At 38.9% G+C, this 18682-nt stretch overlaps 1 protein-coding gene across 1 annotated transcript; it reads right to left on the reverse strand.

Annotated features, from left to right (window-relative positions):
- Window positions 1-16228: 16228 nt before the first annotated feature.
- LOC138432406 (disintegrin and metalloproteinase domain-containing protein 29-like) lies at window positions 16229-18433 on the reverse strand. The gene has a single exon (XM_069573748.1). It carries the CDS (start codon window positions 18419-18421, stop codon window positions 16229-16231), a length of 2193 nt encoding a protein of 730 aa, XP_069429849.1. The 5' UTR covers window positions 18422-18433.
- Window positions 18434-18682: the final 249 nt, after the last annotated feature.

An 18682-nucleotide genomic window follows, 5' to 3' on the forward strand; every position in this document is an offset into this window, starting at 1 on the left:
ACCTCAATGAAGTTAGAAGACTGGAAAAACAGAGGGTGATGGCAAAGAAGAAAGCATTTACGTGAGAAATTAATATCAAAATGAGAAATTAATATCAAAGGTACTTAAAAAACCCCATGTATTTGGAAATTAAATGTCCACCTTTAAATGATAAGTGTACTTAAGAAACCCTAACAAGGAAAATCAGAAAATATTTCAAGCAGAATAAAAATGAAAGAAGAACTATGGATGGAGGTTTATAACATTGTACAGGAGGTGGTGAACAAAACCATTTCAAAGAAAAAGAAATGCATGAAGGCAAAAGGGCTGTCTGAGGAGGCCTTATGAATAACTGAGAAAAGAAGAGACGCGAAAGGCAAAAGAGATACAGCCAACCGAAGGCAGAGTTCCAGAGAATAACGAGGATAGATAAGAATACCTTCTTAAGTGAAGAATGCAAAGAAATAGAGGAAAGCAATAGAATAAGAAAGACTAGAATTCTCTTCAAGAAAATTGAAGATACCAAGGGAACATTTCATGCAAAGATAGGGATAATAAAGGACAGAAATGGCAAGGACCTAGCAGAAGCAGAAAAGATTAAGAAGAGGTGGTAAGAATACACAGAACTACACAGAAAAGGTCTAAATGATCGGGATAACCATGATGGTGTGGTTACTTACCTAGAGAGCCAGACATCCTGGAGTGCGAAGTCAAGTGTGCCTTAGGAAACATTAATATGAACAAAGCTAGCGGAAGTGACAGAATTCCAGCTGAATTATTTAAAATCCTGAAAGATGATACTGTGAAAGTGCTGAACTCAATATGTCAGCAAATTTGGAAAACTCAGCAGTGGTCATGGGACTGGAAAAGGTGAGTTTTCATTCCAATCCCAAAGAAAGGCAATGCCAAACAATGCTCAAAGTACCTCACAATTGCACTCATTTCACATGCTAGCAAGGTATTGCTCAAAATCCTTCAAGCTAGGCTTCAACAATATGGGAACCGAGAACTTTCAGATGTACAAACTGGGTTTAGAAAAGGCAGAGGAACCATAGAAAAAGCAAGAGAATTTCAGAAAAGCATCTATGTCTGCTTCATTGACTACACTAAAACCTTTGACTATGTGGGTCACAACAAAATATGGAAAATTCTTAAAGAGATGGGAATAACAGAACACCTTATCTGTCTCCCAAGAAACCTGTATGCAGGTCAAAAAGAAACAGTTCGAACCCTACATGGAACAACTCTCTCCTAGCCTGTAGAATTTCTGCTGAGAAATCAGCTGATAGCCCAGTGGTAGTTTCTTTGTAGGTTACTTTCCTTTTCCCCCTGACTGCCTTTAAATATTTTTCTTTGTCATTGACTTTGACAGCTTTTAATCTGAGGTGACTTTGCCATTGATTTTAACAGTTTTTAAAATTTTTATTTATTTATATTTTTAAAATTTTTTATTAAAAAATTATTTTATTTTATTTTTTTACTTTACAATACTGTATTGGTTTTGCCATATATTGATATGAATCTGCCACGGGTGTACATGAGTTCCCAATCCTGAAACCCGCTCCCACCTCCCTCCCCATATCATCTCTCTGGGTCACCCCAGTGCACCAGCCCCAAGCATCCTGTATCATGAATTGAACCTGGGCTAGTGACTCGTTTCATATATGATATTATACATGTTTCAATACCATTCTTCCAAATCATCCCACCCTTTCCCTCTCCCACAGACTCCAAAAATCTGTTCTATTCATCTGTGTCTCTTTTGGTGTCTCGCATACAAGGTTATCATTACCATGTTTCTAAATTCCATACATATGTGTTAGTATACTGTATTGGTGTTTTTCTTTCTGGCTTACTTCACTCTGTATAATCAGCTCCAGTTTCATCCACCTCATTAGAACTGATTCAAATGTATTCTTTTTAATGGTTGAGTAATACTCCATTGTGTATATGTACCACAGCTTTCTTATCCATTCATCTGCTGATGGACATCTAGGTTGCTTCCATGTCCTGGCTATTATAAACAGTGCTGCGATGAACATTGGGGTACACGTGTCTCTTTCAATTCTGGTTTCCTCGGTGTGTATGCCCAGCAGTGAGATTGCTGGGTCATATGGCAGTTCTATTTCCAGCTTTTCAAGGAACCTCCACCCTGTCCTCCATAGTGGCTCTACTAGTTTGCATTCTCACCAACAGTGTAAGAGGGTTCCCTTTTCGCCACACCCTGTCCAGCATTTATTGCTTGTAGACTTTTGGATCGCAGCCATTCTGACTGGTGTGAAATGGTACCTCATTGTGGTCTTGATTTGTATTTCTCTGATAATGAGTGATGTTGAGCATCTCTCCATGTGTTTGTTAGCCATCCACACACAACTCAATTCCAGAAAAATCAATGATCCAATAGAAAAATGGGCCAAAGAACTAAATAGACATTTCTCCAAAGAAGACATACGGATGATTTTAACAGTTTTTTAATGCAGTGTTTCTTGCAGAAAGAAGGTCTTTTTGTATTGAGGTAATAATTAGCTGTTTTCTTAGCTTCACAGACCTGAATATCCAGTTCCTTCCTCAGGATTAGGAAGTTCTCAGTGTTTACTTCTTTCGTTTCTCTGCTCTCTTCTCCCCACCTTCTCCTTATGTACTAATGTTGCCCTTCTTGATAGAGTTTGATTGTTATAGAATTTCTTCATGGTTTTTAGATCTTAATTCTCTCTCCTCTACAATCTGTATAATTTCTAGATTTCTATCTTTTAGCTCATTAATTCTCTCTTTCATATGGTCTGTGCTATTTCTAATGTTTTCTAATGCATTCTTTATTTTAAAACGTTTATTTGCTTATTTATAGTCTGCACTGGGTTGTCACTGCTGCGTGTGGGCTTTCTCTAGTTGCAGGGAGCAGGGGCTACTCTCTAGTTGCAGTGCATGAATTCTCACTGAAGTGGCTTCTTTTCTGAGGCACAGGCTCTAGGGTGCGTGGGCTGCAGTAGTTGTGATGTATGGGCTTATTTGCTCCACTGCATGTGGGATCCTCTTAGACCAGGGTTTGAACCCACGTCCTCTGCATTGGCAGGCAGACCACCAGGGAAGGCCTCCAATGCATTCTTCATCTCACGTATTGAATTCTTCAGTTTCCAAATTTCTGTTTAGCTCTCTTTTCTAGTTTGAGTCTCTTTAGTAAAGTATTCCTTCTGTTCAGTAATTTTATCCTTGAACAAAATTTCTGAGTTTTCTTGTAGCTCTATGATTTTTTCTTTTTTCTTTTTTTTTTGGTGACAGCTACTTTGAATTCTCTCTCAGATTGCAGTATTCCATGAGTTTAAGCTTAAATCTGGTTTCTGGAGAATTGTCATTTTCTTTTCTGTGACACTGTGTTATGCAGGTTCTTCATGGTGCTCGATGAGTTGTTCTTCTGCCAGCACATGTGAAGTAGTAAATAATGTTCTTTTAAAGTAAATCTTTTTTTTAAAACTTGCTTCTACTGAGTCAACAGATTAATAATTAGATGCCTTTTTTGTTTTCCAATAGGTGGTGCTATTGAAGAATTGATCTGATGCTTTTGAACTGTGGTGTTGGATAAGACTCTTGAGAGTCCCTTGGACAGCAGGGAGATCCAACCAGTCCATCCTAAAGGAAATCAGTCCTGAATATTCATTGGAAGGACCGATGCTAAAGCTGAAACTCCAATATTTGGGCCACCTGATGTGAAGAACTGACTCATTTGAAAAGACCCTGATGCTGGGCAAGATTGAAGGCAGGAGGAGAAGGGGATGACAGAGGATGAGATGGTTGAATGGCATCACCGACTCAATGGATGTGAGTTTGAGTAAACTCTGGGAGTTGGTGATGGACAGGGAAGCCTGGCATATTGCAGTCCATTGGGTCGCAAAGAATCAGACACAACCGAGCGACTGAACTGAACTGAACTGAACTGAACTGAGGTGTGCTGTATAGTACAAGCTTTTATTTTCTCTTACCCGTGCTGCCTCTGGTTACATTTTAGAATTGGCATGTTTTACCCTCTACCACCTCTGTCAGATGTGTTGCCTGCTGCCCTCCTTGCTGTTTGTGCCCCCAGGGCCAGTGATGCCTCACCACAAATGGTGTCACTGACTGGGCTACCAGGATGGTGGTTTTTCCCAACCACATCTGGGGTCTACTTGGTCACAGACTCTGCCACTGCAAGGTGGGGAATAGAGGGAGTGGAAACAAGTATTCCAGGTGTCTCAGCCATGACCAGGATTTTCGGGCTCAGAAACTGCCGTGATGAGCAGCAGGGGTGGAATCATGGGCACCTCCACAATGGGCGGGGCAGAGTTGCAGGCTCCACCACGCCTGCTGTCAGGCTTCCCGCGGCTGCAGGCGCCACTCGGCTGTACACTGGGTGTGGTGTGGGTGGCTTGTCCTAACGCTGCTCGGCTCGCTGGGACTGTAGGCTCAGCCACCATTGCTGGGGGTCACCACTTCCACTGTTTTGTGCTTCCAGCTGTTTTGTATGGTCCAGGTCACCTACCTTTAGATACACGATGTGTAGGATTTTCTCATAATGGGGTGTGTGGGGCAGAGGCGCCTTTGTTGAGTTACAGATGTTTTACTGCTTATAGATAGAAGAGGAGAGACAAAGGGAACATCTCATGCCACCAAGATACTGACATCACTCCTGTATTTTCTTCATTTTGATATAATTATAAGTGGTATTACTTCTTAATTTCTGTTTCTGATAGTTCATTATTACTGTATAGAAATACAACAGATTTCTCTATCTTAATTTTGTATTCTGCAAATTTACTCAATTCATTAGTCCTTAGGATTTCCTGTGTATAGTATCATATTACCTGTAAACAGTGATGGTTTACTTCTTCCTTTCTGATTTGGATGCCTTTTATTTCTTTGTCTTGCCTATTTTCTCTGGCTAAGACTTCCAATACTATGTTGAATAAAAGCAGTGAGTGTGGGCATTCTTGTCTTGTTCCTGATCTTAGAAGAAAAACTTTCAGCTACTCATTGTTAAGTGTGATTTTAGCTGTAACTTTGTCAAAAATGGCCTTTAATATGTTGAGGTACATTCCTCCTATATCCATTTTTATCATAAATTGACATTGAATTTTATCAATAAAACTTTATCAGATTCTTTTCTCACATCTTTTGAGAGCATTATATTACTTTTAAACTTTGTTTTGTTAAGCTGGTATATCACATTGATTGATTTGCAGATGTTGAATCATACTTACATCCCTGTAATAAACTCCACTTTAATCTTGGTGTATGAGTCTTTCGTGTGTTGTTGAAGTTTGCTTGCTAATGTTTGTTTGTTGGCCTCGCTACACGGCATATGGGATCCTAGTTCCCAAACAAAGGATTGGGCCTGTGCCCCCTTCTCAAGAGCCCCAGCTGCTGGACCATCAGGGAAGTCCCACTTGCTAATACTTGGATGAGTAATTTTGCATCAGTGACATCAAAGATATTGGAAATTTATATATATAATAAATTTATTATGTATAATATATCTTCTATAAATGGTCTCCTGAATTGCAGGCAGATTCTTTACTAACTTGGTTTTGTTATCAGGATAGTATCAGTCTTATAGAATGAGTTTGAAAATCTTTCTTTTCAGTTTTTTGGAATAGTTTGAGAAGCAGAGGTATTAATGCTTCTTAAAATGTTTGATAGAATTCACCTGTGAAATTATTAATATCTAGTCCTGGACTTTTGTTTGTTGGGATTGTTTTGATTACTGATTCACTTTAATTACTTGTATTTGCTCTGTTCATATTTCCTATTTGTTCCTGGTTCAGTTTTGGAATTTTGTGTGTTTCTAGAAATTTATCTGTTTTTTTCTAGGTTTTCCAATCTGTTGTATAACTGTTTGCAGCCGTCTCTTATGATTATTTTATTTCTGTGGTATCACTTATAACGTCTCTTCATTTCTGATTTTATTTGAGCCCTTTCTCTTTTTTCTTTATGAGTCTGGATAGAGATTTGCCTATTTTGTTTATCTTTTCAAACAAAGGGCAGGCTTTTAAGCCAGTTTCATTAATATTTTCTTTTTTAGTGTCTATTTCTTTTATTTCTACTTTGATTTTTATTAGTTCCTCCTTCTTCTAAAGTTGGGCTTTGTTTATTTTTATTTTTCAAACTGTTTAAATGTAATGTTTGATTGTTTACCTGTGATTTTTCTTATTCTTTTGAGATAGGTCAATATCTCTATAAACTGTCTCTTTAGAACCACTTTTGCTGTGTCCCATTGATTTTTAGAAGATTGGATTTCCATTTTCGTTTGTCTCAGGTATTTTATTTGGGTGCCCTAGGTAGGGTGGGAGCCACCTTGAGAGGGGTCCAGTCCTAGGTAAGGTTACCTGCCTTGGGAAATAAGAGCTGCTTTGGAGGCACGTTGACTAGCCTGGGCTGTCTGCTGTGTGGGGCTGAGCAAGAGGCCGTGCCAGTTCCAGCTGTGGTCACCCACCAGAAATGGTGGGATAGGAGCGTCTTTGACCACACACTGTATGTGTCTGTGTGGATGCTGCTTTGGAGAGGTGGTGGTCAGGGCAGAGAAGTCTACAGGGGAACACCAGGGTAGAGTGAGCAGTGCTAGCAAGGTAGATGATGAATGTCAAAAGTGGTGCCCACCAGTGCCAGGCCGTAATAGCTGTTTCTTGATCTCATGTTGAAGTTCCTGAATATTCCTAGCAAACCACCCTTGTATGCTGACCACACTCTATTTTCCTGTCTCTGTCTCTTTTTATTCACTAGTATTTATTGTTGTGGCAACTTAGTAGCTCAGTTGTGTCCGACTCTTGCACTCTTGTGGACTGTAGCCTGTCAGGTACCTCTGTCCATGGGGTTTTTCCAGGCAAGCATACTGGGGTGGGTTGCCATCTCCAAGGGATCTTCCCAAGTATTACAATACACCAGACAGTATCCCTACTTCACAAGACCCTTGTGATAATTAGATATAACTGTTACAGAGTGCCTGGTGTATTGTAGGTACACAAAAATGACATAAAAATTTGCTCTACTTCTGAGGGGACCTGTGTCAGTTGGTCCGTGAATGGTGGATTGGAGTCTCTTTCTGGCCAGGAGTTGATGCTGCCTAATCTTAGCTCTAGCAGATATGACAGGTGTTTGCCAGGAACCACAATTACTTCTAGAAACAACAGTAAATACAACCAATTATTCCCATTTCTTGGCTCAAGCAGCACCATCTTTGTATAATAATAACCCTGCACGAGGACTAGGACAATCTCTGTGAAATCTGACTCCTTCGGTTGAGAGGCAAAGTATTCACACAGGTGAAATCTCCTAAAGGACTGGATCAGTCCTTGTTGGTCAGTATTCACACAAATATCTTGTCTCTCTTCTGTGAAATCAGGAACAAGGGAAGGTATTTCTGGTAACTTGAACTTGATCCCCGTGACCACACTCTGTCTCAGTATGACATCATCAAGGCCTATGCCAGGACTTTCAGATTTATGTTTTCATGCCTGATCTTTCACTTAACCTCTGGAATCATTTTGGCTGAATATCTCACATCTCCTTTTAAATATTTGTTAGATGTAAAAAAACAACACCCTAATAAGTTAGAAAAATGAAGATGTCTCTCAAAGGATGAATGGATAAATAAAATGTGGAGTATACATACAACGGAAAATTATTCAGACTTTAAAAGGAATAAAATTCTGACACATGCTACATGGGTAAACTGAAGATATTACACTAAGTGAAATAGTCGCCCTTGCCGGAGGAGACAGATGCAAAAAATAATGCCAAAGCTGTGTCAAAGAGTGTACTGCCTATGTTTCTTCTAGAAGTTTTACAGTTTCAGGTCTTTTTTTTTAATTTTTTTTCAGTTTCAGGTCTTATATTTGTCTTTGATCCATGTTTATTTTTATTTATAATATGATAAAGTAGTCCAGTTTTTTTCTTTTGCATCTAGCTTTCCAGTCTTCCCAACACCATTTATTGAAGGGACTATCTTTCCCCCACTGTATGACCTCCTTTGTCGTGGATTAATTGCCTATATAAGTGTAGATTCATTTCTGGGCTCTATATTCTGTTTCATTGATCTGTGTATCAGCTTCTTTGCCAGTACTATACTGTTTTGAGTATAGTTTAAAGTCACGGAGTGTGATAACCCCTGTTTTGTTCTTTTTTATGGTGTTTGCTGTTTGGGATCATTCATATTTTCATACAGATTTTAGAATTATTTATGTGAAAAATTCTATTAGTATTTTGATAGGGATTACATTTAATCTCTAGATTATTTTGGAGTGTATCATCATTTTAGCAATTTTAACTATTCCTTTTCATAAAGTTCTTGTGAAAGTAATGGTATATATTTCTTATGTTTTTGAAGATTTCACTGAGAAGGCTATTTGACCAATTCTCTGAAACACTAATTAAACCTCTTTAATATATTTATTTCTAATGTTGATTTGGTAGTTTGACTTGTACAATAAACTTTTTTACTTATCTAAATTGTCAAGTTTTCATTTTTTCATTATACATGTTCATTTGTGATGTCCCCTTTCTATTTATGCTCATGGTAACCTGTGTTTTTTTCTTTATTTTCTTCATGAGTTTTGATATTTTAAGTTCATTTAATGAACCAAATTTTCTGCTTGCTGAGTTTCTCCATGTGCATTTGTTTTAATTTCATTGATTCCTTCTGCTGATTTATTATGGCTTTCTAATTGCCTTAAATCTAAAGTGTTATTTTTCTAACTTCATGACATATAAGGTTAAATCAATGTATCTTCAGTCTTTTCCTTTTTTTTTTTTTTTAATTCAGCATGTGTATATAAGGCTGTGAAAGTGAAAGTTGCTCAGTCGTGTCTGACTCTTTGTGATCCCATGGACGATACAGTCCATGCAATTCCCCAGGCCAGAATACTGGAGAGGGTAGCTTTTCCTTTCTCCAGGGGATCTTCCCAACCCAGGAATCAAACTTGGGTCTTCTGCATCAGGCGGATTCTTTAGCAGCTGAGCTATATACTACTGTACCTCTCCCATAAAACACTGCTTTAGTGTAAATACTGTGTAATTTACATATATTGTAGTTATTTGGATTTCAATTCAAATTATTCCTTAATTTGTTTTAATTCCTCCTTGACATATAATTATTTGGAAATATATAGTTTATTTCCAGTTGTGATATTGTGATTTATGATAAGACATATATATTTGAGCTTAATTCCCTGTTTCTGTCACAGAGCTACTAAAAACCTTGGAATTTTTTAAGGGTTGAGAGGAATAAAGTTGCCCTTTGTTTCGTTAATGAGGGCGACTTTCAGAAAGCAAACCTTGTGATTACCAGGTAGAAATTTTCAATCTCCCTCGCCTCTCACCTCCATGGAAGGGAAAGGGACTGGGGCTTGAGATCAATCATCAATAACTAATAATTTAATGAATCATATCTAAGTAATGAAGCCTCCATAAAACTCCACAAGGGTGAAGTTCAAAGAGCTTCTGGGTTGCTGAACGCATAGATTCAAAGAGAGAGGTGCACTTGGAGAAGGCATGGAAGCCTTTCACCCTTCACATGTATCTTGCCCTATGCATTTCTTCCATTTGTCGGTTTCTAGTTATATCTTTTGATCATAAGCTGGTAATTTAGTAAGTGAAATTTTTATCTAAGTTCTGTGAGCTGTTCTGACAAATTAACTGATCTCAAAGAAGTGGTCATTGGAACGTCCAACATATATACAGCTGGTTGGTCAGAAACACAGGTTACAGCCTAGACTTATGATTGGAATCTGAAGGAGGGGAGAGCAATCATATAGGACTAAGCCCTTAACCTCTGGGATCTGACACCATCTCAAGGTAGTATTAGAATTGAGTTGAATTGTAGAACACCCAACTGGCCCAGGAGAATTGCTTGATGGTGTAAGAAACACCCCACCCTCTACACGCATTGAAGTTGGGTGCAGAATGTTAATTGAGGTCAGATGTGGGATTAGAGTCAGAACTGTCTCAGACAGTTGGAGTTTTTCTAGTTATCTTTAAAGCTATTAGGGGCTTCCCTGGTGGTGCAGAGGTTAAAACGTCTGGCTGCAATGTGAGAGACCCAGGTTAAATGGCACCCCACTCCAGTATTCTTGCCTGGAGAATCCCATGGACGGAAGAGCTTGGTGGGCTAGAGTCCATGGGTCGCAAAGAGTCGGACACGACTGAGCGACTTCACTTTCACTTTCACTTAAAGCTATTGACTTTCAGCTTAACTATAATGTTTAGAGAAAATATACTTTCTAAAATTAAAACCATGTGAAATTTGTTGAGACTTTCTCTTTGGCCCATCATAAGGTTGACCTTGATAATAGCTCATATGCAGATGAATTAAAGTGAATTTAGCCATGTTTGGTTAAATTATATCAAGTTTATATAACTATTATATCAAGTTTGTTAACTATGTATTGAAAATGTCCTGATCTTCATATACCTATTTTATCAAGTTTGTTTTTGTGTATCTTTGTGTGCTTGCTCGGTCATCTCAGTTGTGTCCAACTCTTTTCTGGCCCCATGGACTGTAGCTCACCAGGCTCCTCTGTCCATGGGATTCTCCAATCAAGAATACTGGAGTGGGTAGCCATGTCCCCCTTCAGGGGATCTTCTGGACCCAGGGATCGAATCCATCTCTCCTGCGTCACCTGCATTGCAGATGGGGAAGCCCTTGTACAACTTTGTATATCTATCATATCAAGTTTGTTAACTATGTATTGAAAATCTCCTGGGCCTGCAGGGTTTATTTTCTACTCTTTTTGTTACTATTGAGAGAACTGTTTGAAAAGTGCCCCTGTTGGTGATTGTAGATTTGCTTATTTCTGTACTTCCCTGTCTTTATTAGTGGATGCATATACATTTAAGACTGTCATATCTTCCTGTTAATTTACTTTTTATTATCACAAAATATTGCCCTTTCTTTGTCATAATGCTTTATGCCTTAAAGTCTTTGTCATCAGATATTAAAAGAATTGTTATTGTTGTTGTTTAGTCGCTAAGTCATGTCCGACTCTTTTGCAACGCCATGGACCATAGCCTACCAGTCTCCTCTGTCCACGGGATTTCCCATGCAAGAATACTGGAGTGGGTTGCCATTTCCTTCTCCAGGGGATCTTCCTGACCCAGGGATTAAACCTGCGTCTCCTGCTTGGCAGGTGGATTCTGTACCAGTGAGCACCAGGGAAAGCCCATTAAAAGGATTATACCAATTTAATTTGGTTAACATGTGCATGAAAATTTTTTAAAGTTTTACACTCTATGTCTTTGCTTTTAAATTGTTTCTAATAAACTGCATAATGCTAGAAATTATACTTTGTTCACTCTGAAATATGTCAATCTTCTATTTGGTTGGTGGTGTGGTGGTTTCGTCTCTAAGTCATGTCTGACTCTTTGTGACCCCATGGACTGTAGCTTGCAGCTCCTTTGTCCATGGGATTTCCTAGGCAAGAATACTGGAGTGGGTTGCCATTTCCTTCTCCATTTCTACCTGGTTAATGTGATCCATTTTACACAGATCTTGTATCCACCAGTCATCTATTTTTTTATTCCACATGTCTGCATTATGCTTGTTTTCCCCTCACTTGCCTGTATTTGTAGAAATAAATGTCATTTATTATGCCTCTTGTTATAATACATTTCTTAAGTGTATAATCCTTTTGAATGATTACCCTAGATTTGCAACATGCATCTACACATCATATAGTATAATCCACATCCTTAAGTTACCTCTTCCCAGTACTGCTAGAAGCTTAGACCTTTTATCTCTATTTACATACCTCCCAACTTTTGCTCGGAGAAGGCAATGGCACCCCACTCCAGTACTCCTGCCTGGAAAATCCCATGGAGGGTGGAGCTTGGAAGGCTGCAGTCCATGGGGTCACTGAGGGTCGGACACGACTGAGCGACTTTACTTTCACTTTTCACTTTCATGCATTGGAGAAGGACATGGCAACCCACTCCAGTATTCTTGCCTGGAGAATCCCAGGTACGGGGGAGCCTGGTGGGCTGCCGTCTCTGGGGTCGCACAGAGTCAGACACGACTGAAGCGACTTAGCAGCAGCAGCAGCAGCAACTTTTGTGACAAATATATTTGCACCTACCTCAACATTCATGTTTCTTTCTGGTATCATGTTTCTCCCGACTGGAAAAACAAAACACCCCAAAGTGGTATTTCTTTGAGTGTTAGCCTGCTGGCAATGATTTGTTTGCCAAAGGAAAGTTTTGTTTTTCATTACTGAACAGTATATTCACAAACAAAAGAATTGCAGTTTAGTAACTTCTCAGGTGGCTCAGTGGTAAAGAATCTGCCTGCCAATGTAGGACACACAGGAGACGTGGGTTCAATCCCTGGGTTGGGAAGACCCCTTGGAGGAGGAAATGGCAAGCCACTCCAGTATTCTTGCCAGGAGAATCTCATGGACAGAGGAGCCTGGTGGGCTGCAGTTCATGAGGCCGCAGAGGATCAGACATGACTGGATGGCTGAGCACAGCAGCACACACAATTGCAAGTTACTGAGTAAATATGTTATTTCAATGTCTTCTGCACTCAATCATTTTTGTTGAAGTTAATCATCTCTTTTATTGTCATTTAAGATACAGATTTTTTAAAAATCTCTGGCTGCTCTTAAGATTTCTCAGTGCCTCTTGTTCAATAGTTTTATTATGATATGGTTAGGTGTGTATTTCCATGTGCTTGTTCTGCTTGAAGTTCATTGATTTCCTTAAAGCAGTAGGTTAATATATTTCCAAATATATTTTCATACTTTGGGGAAACTCTCCTTCATTATATGTTTTTTATTACCTCAATTCTTTTTCCTCAAATGATGCTCCATTTTAGTGTTTTCAGATTTATTGATCTGTTTCACACATCATTTCTGTATTTTAATGTTTTTTCTATGTTGTTAGTCACTGATTTTTTTTACTAACTTTTTTTTTAAAAATTAGTTAACTAATTTAGGTAATTTTACAATGCAGTCTATGATTCAAACTGTCCACTGATTTTCTGAATTTAGATATTTTATTTTTAAGCTCTAGAATATGTATAGAACAAGTCTGCATAGATGCCAATTTTCTGGTGAAATGAATCTACCGTCTTTCATGTGGTCTTGTTCATTTTTCTTCTAGTTTCTCTGAAATAGTAGTCATAGGTATTTTTCTTCATTATCATCTTTTCCACTCTTTGGGTCATTCTTCAGCTGGCTACTATCTTTGTTTTTACTCTTTGTTGTTGTTTTCCCTTTATTATTGACCTTTTTTCCTTTTATATATGTAATAATGCTTTATTGTATGCTAGGAGGAAGGCATGGCAACCCACTCCAGTATTCTTGCCTGGAGAATTCCATGGACTATAGTGTTGCAAAGAGGCAGACACAACTGAGCGACTTTCACTTCACTTCACACATGTTCCATATATAAGGAACCACAGGAGTTCAGAGTAGATGTACCTTCAACTTGAGAAGTTTATATTTTTTCTCTGTTTGGAAGATAGGCTGAATGATAACTTAATACAACAGAGAATTGACTTTGGTCAGAAATAAGTGTAGCTTTGGAAAAACATATATACCTTACTGTACTTTCTACTGGGAACCCATAAGCCTGTATTTTCTCAGCTGCAAAACCAATGGGTGACTATGTTCTAATACTTAAATCTTCAAAACTAAATTCTCTAGCTTATACCTCAAGCTCCTTCAAAATCAGCCAAATGTTTTAAAGGGAAGAACTTACCTGTTCTTGAGTCAAACTCCATTCCACTAGGCCTTCTCTCCCTAACTACAATAGACTGCAGATAACGCTGTCCTTAAAGACTTCAACCTATTGCCCAGCAAATGAATCTAAACTCAGCAAAAGTGATGTGGGAAAAACTGATTGTTAGTTTGATGCCCTTAAGTGCCTAATTTACAAATCTAGTGTATTCCACACATCAAGAGTTTTTCAGGTTTCTTTTTCTTCAACAGAGGAATTAGAACTGGATAGGTCAAACTTGATCATTAATTAATATTCAAAGTCATCAAGTTACATGGAACAAACATTTCTGTTCCAGGGAAAAACGTACTGACAATTCAAATTGTTTTCTCTTCCTCGTAATTTTTAAATCTTCTAATCTTCATTTCCTCCACATTTCTGTGACTGTTTCAAAGTACATGTCATTTTCAGAAATGTACTTGGCATTGTACGGGTGTTATTTTCAGAAAAATTGCTTGTCTACAGAGACTTACCTAAAATTGAAAGTATCTTTCTTATTCCATTTTATAATTACAGAAACCCAGAAATTTAGAGGCAACTGTTACTACCATTCTGTAATTTTAAAAATTTTGTTGGAAACTTGAGGTAGATTTCAGTAATTTCCCCAAAATAGTTGAGGGCAGTGGTAAAGAAAAATTTAAGCAAACAAACCAAAAAATGGATATTTCTTCAGTCCCACTTTTTTCATTACACCAAGATGAGTTCAGATCAGTCGCTCAGTCGTGTCCGACTCTTTGCGACCCCATGAACCGCAGCATGCCAGACCTCCCTGTCCATCACCAACTCCCGAGTCCACTCAAACTCATGTCCATCGAGTTGGTGATGCCATCCAACTATCTCATTCTCTCTCATCCCCTTCTCTTCCTGCCCTCAATCTTTCCCAGCATCAGGGCCTTTTCAAATGAGTCAGCTCTTCGCATCAGGTAGCCAAAGGATTGGAGTTTCAGCTTCAACATCAGTCCTACCAATGAACACCCAAGACTGGTCTCCTTTAGGATGGACTGGTTAGATCTCCTGGCAGTCCAAGAGACTCTCAAGAGTCTTCTCCAACACCACAGTTCAAAAACATCAATTCTTTGGTGTTCAGCTTTCTTTAGAGTCCAATTCTCGTATCCATACATGACTACCGGAAAAACCACAGCATTGACTAAACGGACCTTTCTTGGTAAATTAATGTCTCTGCTTTTTAATATGCTATCTAGGTTGGTCATAACTTTCCTTCCAAGGAGTAAGTGTCTTTTAATTTCATGGCTGCAGTCACCATCTGCAGTGATTTTGGAGCCCCAAAAAATAAAGTTTGACACTGTTTCCACTGTTTCCCCATGCCATTAAGTGATGGGACCAGATGCCTTGGTCTTAATTTTCTGAATGTTGAGCCTTAAGCCAACTTTTTCACTCTCCTCTTTCACTTTCATCAAGAGGCTCTTTAGTTCTTCTTCACTTTCTGCCATAAGGGTGGTTGTCATCTGCATATCTGGGGTTATTGGTATTTCTCCCAGCAATCTTGACTCCAGCTTGTGCTTCTTCCAGCCCAGTGTTTCTCATGATGTACTCTGCATATAAGTTAAATAAGCAGGGTGACAATATACAGCCTTGACGTACCCCTTTTCCTATTTGGAACCAGTCTGTTGTTCCATGTCCAGTTCTAATTGTTATTTCTGACCTGCATACAGGTTTCTCAAGAGTACCAAGATGAGTACTGTAACAGAATTCAGTCAGAAAAAGCATACTTAGTGATTGTAGGGGGATAGAATTGAATATAAGAAATTAGGTACCAAAGCTACTTAGGAACACAGCAAGTAAAGGGAGGCATTGTGCTAGTAACTGGTTAATAGCCATAAAATGCCAATTAAAGATGGTGATTTCATTCATGGAGCCAAAGAGTAAAGAGAAGAGATTGAGATACTTGAATCTAGAGAACTGTAGGACTGGCTCCATGGATCTCAAAAATGAGACTCAAAGCTCTTCCTGCAGGTACTGTTAGGCTAATGCAAAGAATTTGAGACATTGGTAGAAAGATCAAAGACCTGGGGCTCAGTCCTAGCCAGCTCTGCTAGCTTGTTTTAGACCCACAGTAAGGTTGGTCTGGATTGAATTTTGTTTTATTTTCCCTTTATTTTGGATTGAATTTTTTAAAAGGATATTGAAATGAAGTATAATTTCCACTGTAAAATCTGTTATTGAGATAAGACTGACATACAGGAAGCAGGCCACCCAGATTTCCAAGTCCCTGGCATTTACCCTACCACAGATCTGAGGGCTGATACTGCAGAAATGTGGTTCCTATAATGCAGAATACAAAACGGGAAGCAGCTTTGGAGCTGAAAAGCAGTAACTTAAAAACTGGTAAACCATCCATGTGTCATGCCTTTTTCTAGAAAATATACAGAAATAAATGTCAAGAAAAATAAAATTTCTAATTGTTTAAAATAAAGCAGAATAAGTAGGAACATTATAGGAGTTAGGTTTTTTAATGCATATCTATTCAGATACATTTTTGGGGTAGTAATTGTTTTTATTTCCCACGATGACTTGGAGTTTTTTGCTTCAGATTTTCCTCTTGAGGCTGATTTTTCCCCTTAGGCTTTTTCCTCATACAAAGCAACAGAAGACAACATAATAAAATTAACAGTGAAATAAATAATGCTATTGCCACGTAAATCTTGGGTATTTTCTTTCTCTTAGGTGGTGGGCCGCTGTCAACACTACCTCCATCGCCTCGTTTCACGCAGTTAGGAGGGTCCCACTTATAGTTGCAGTGGCAGTGATGTTTATTGTTGCAGATCCCCCTCAAGTTACAGAACGTAGGTGAACAATTACTATCCAAGCGAGAGATATGGACACACTTCCTTCCAATGCAGACATGTTCTGGGCCACACTCTGTGCCATCTCTCACTTCACCAATATCAGGCAAGCCCATCCCAAAATGGTAGTCTGTACCCCAGCAGGTGGCATTGTTAAAGCGAGTTCCATGCATTGTAGAATGCTCTGTCAGAAGAGGAATTTCTGCCACATTATCACACTGAATTCTTCCACAGAAGATGTCCGACATATTGCATTTTAGATAGGTAGGGCCTTTGGTTCCACAATTACCAAAACGGTCACCTTGAGTGTTTATTTGCCTGTAGCAGTTGTCGTTTGCATTCTTTGCTGTTTGGCCAAAAATCTGCCTACAGTGTGCATTGCGATCATTACATCTCTTTTCATAGCAGTAAGAAATGTCATTACAGGGAATTCCATCCTCTACATATACATCATCTGGGCACATATGGGATGATCCATTGCACCACTCTGGAAGATCACATTCATTGACCTCCTTTCTACACATTTCTCCTGATGGCAAGAACTTACAGTCCTTGCAACAAAGCCCAAAAGCACAGACAGACCCAAAACTCAGACTGCAGTTTGTCAGACAACAGGCATCTCTTGAACACTGCTGAAAAGATCCACAGTCACACTCTTCTCCTTCTTCAACAACACCATTTCCACAGCGCTTCCTTGAAAATATGTCCTTTGTGTATATAGTGTACCGCAAACATTTTGCCTTCTGTACACCATATCCCCAAAAAAAAGAATAACTACAGTTGCTAAACTTCGCTATTGGTGGGTTGTCATGACGCATTATACATCTATTGTAACCTGCTGAACACACACACAATATAGTATCATGAGTCATTCCCAAATTATGACCTAAATGATGAGCCACTGCAATTCCAATAATGGCCAAGGTTTTGTTTGCAAAAGTAACAGCTGCGCAACTGAAGTGTGGTCTGCACATTCCTGCGATAAAGCCTATACCACTTAGTCCTCTTAATGTCTTCTGCATAAAAATATGTGTAGTATCATGTTCTATGCGAGCATCAATGTTATTAGCCTTCCAGACGCAAAAATCTCTCAGAGCTCTCTGAACAGCATCTATTTCAACAAGGTTTCTTTGAGTCCAGAACTCCAAACCGATTAGTAACACCTTCATACCAAATACCTGATAAATGGAATCCACTATATTTACAATAGCAAATAAATCTTCCTTTACCTTTGAGACATTCTTTTTAAAATAATTATATAGAGTATAGTCCACCACCACTGCCATTTCAACAAAGAATGAATGGATCCACCAGCCTTCAAAATGACTTTGTTTCAGAGTAAAATTACCAGTCTCTTGAAACTCAAAATGCTCTTGCACAAAACCAGGTTTCATAATTGGGAATCGGGTCTCTTCACTCTCCATTTTATACACCAGGTGTTCAAATTTGGTAGAAACAATCATGGGCTTAATTTCATAAACAACATTATTTATCTGTAATAATCCTCGAAAGCCACCAAGACAGGTACTGAGAGCAACAAGGGATTCTGGGTCCCCCTCCACATAACCATGATAGTAGCAGTCATTCTGGACAAAAGGTTGGTCCTTCAGGAGAGCACCCTCTTCTGAGTAGGTGAACACTGGGAGGTGTCTGGACAGCAAATGTTTCTTGACCTTCATGTGGAAAACGTGTCTCTGACCCCCTAAATGCAGGCTGTAAGAGAGCCGACCTGGAGGCTTCATGCCTCTGCTAGTGCCAGTTATCTTCAAAGGAATGACCACTTCTGGGGGACTGTGATATTGAAAATTCTCGGCCTGAGTGTGTCCTGTAAAAAACAGAAACACTCCAAGGCAGTGTAGCAGGGGTACGATCCTCATACACAACAGAGATTTGATCACAGTCATTATGAAGCTACCATTATTGGTTCAGAGAGGAAGGAAGGCAGGGCTGGGAGTCACAGTTGGTCTGGCTCCTTATTCTGAACTGTAGAACTAATCATTAAGTCTTTGTCTTCTGGAAGAGTGGAATCATTAGAACATCGGCACTATAAGTAAAACAAAATACAACATATGGATGGGGATGGTTAGAAAAGGGCCTGAAGGAGAGAAAAGGAAACACATACAATAAAAGTGATTACTGTTTTCATCACGGAATGACTCTAGAAA

The sequence above is a fragment of the Ovis canadensis genome, chromosome 2, assembly GCF_042477335.2.
Source record: "Ovis canadensis isolate MfBH-ARS-UI-01 breed Bighorn chromosome 2, ARS-UI_OviCan_v2, whole genome shotgun sequence".
In the NCBI taxonomy this organism is placed as follows: domain Eukaryota; kingdom Metazoa; phylum Chordata; class Mammalia; order Artiodactyla; family Bovidae; genus Ovis; species Ovis canadensis.

Bases quoted from the DNA above. Each gene is read 5' to 3' on its own strand.
- LOC138432406 (XM_069573748.1), bottom strand. From the start codon at position 18,421: ATGACTGTGATCAAATCTCTGTTGTGTATGAGGATCGTACCCCTGCTA.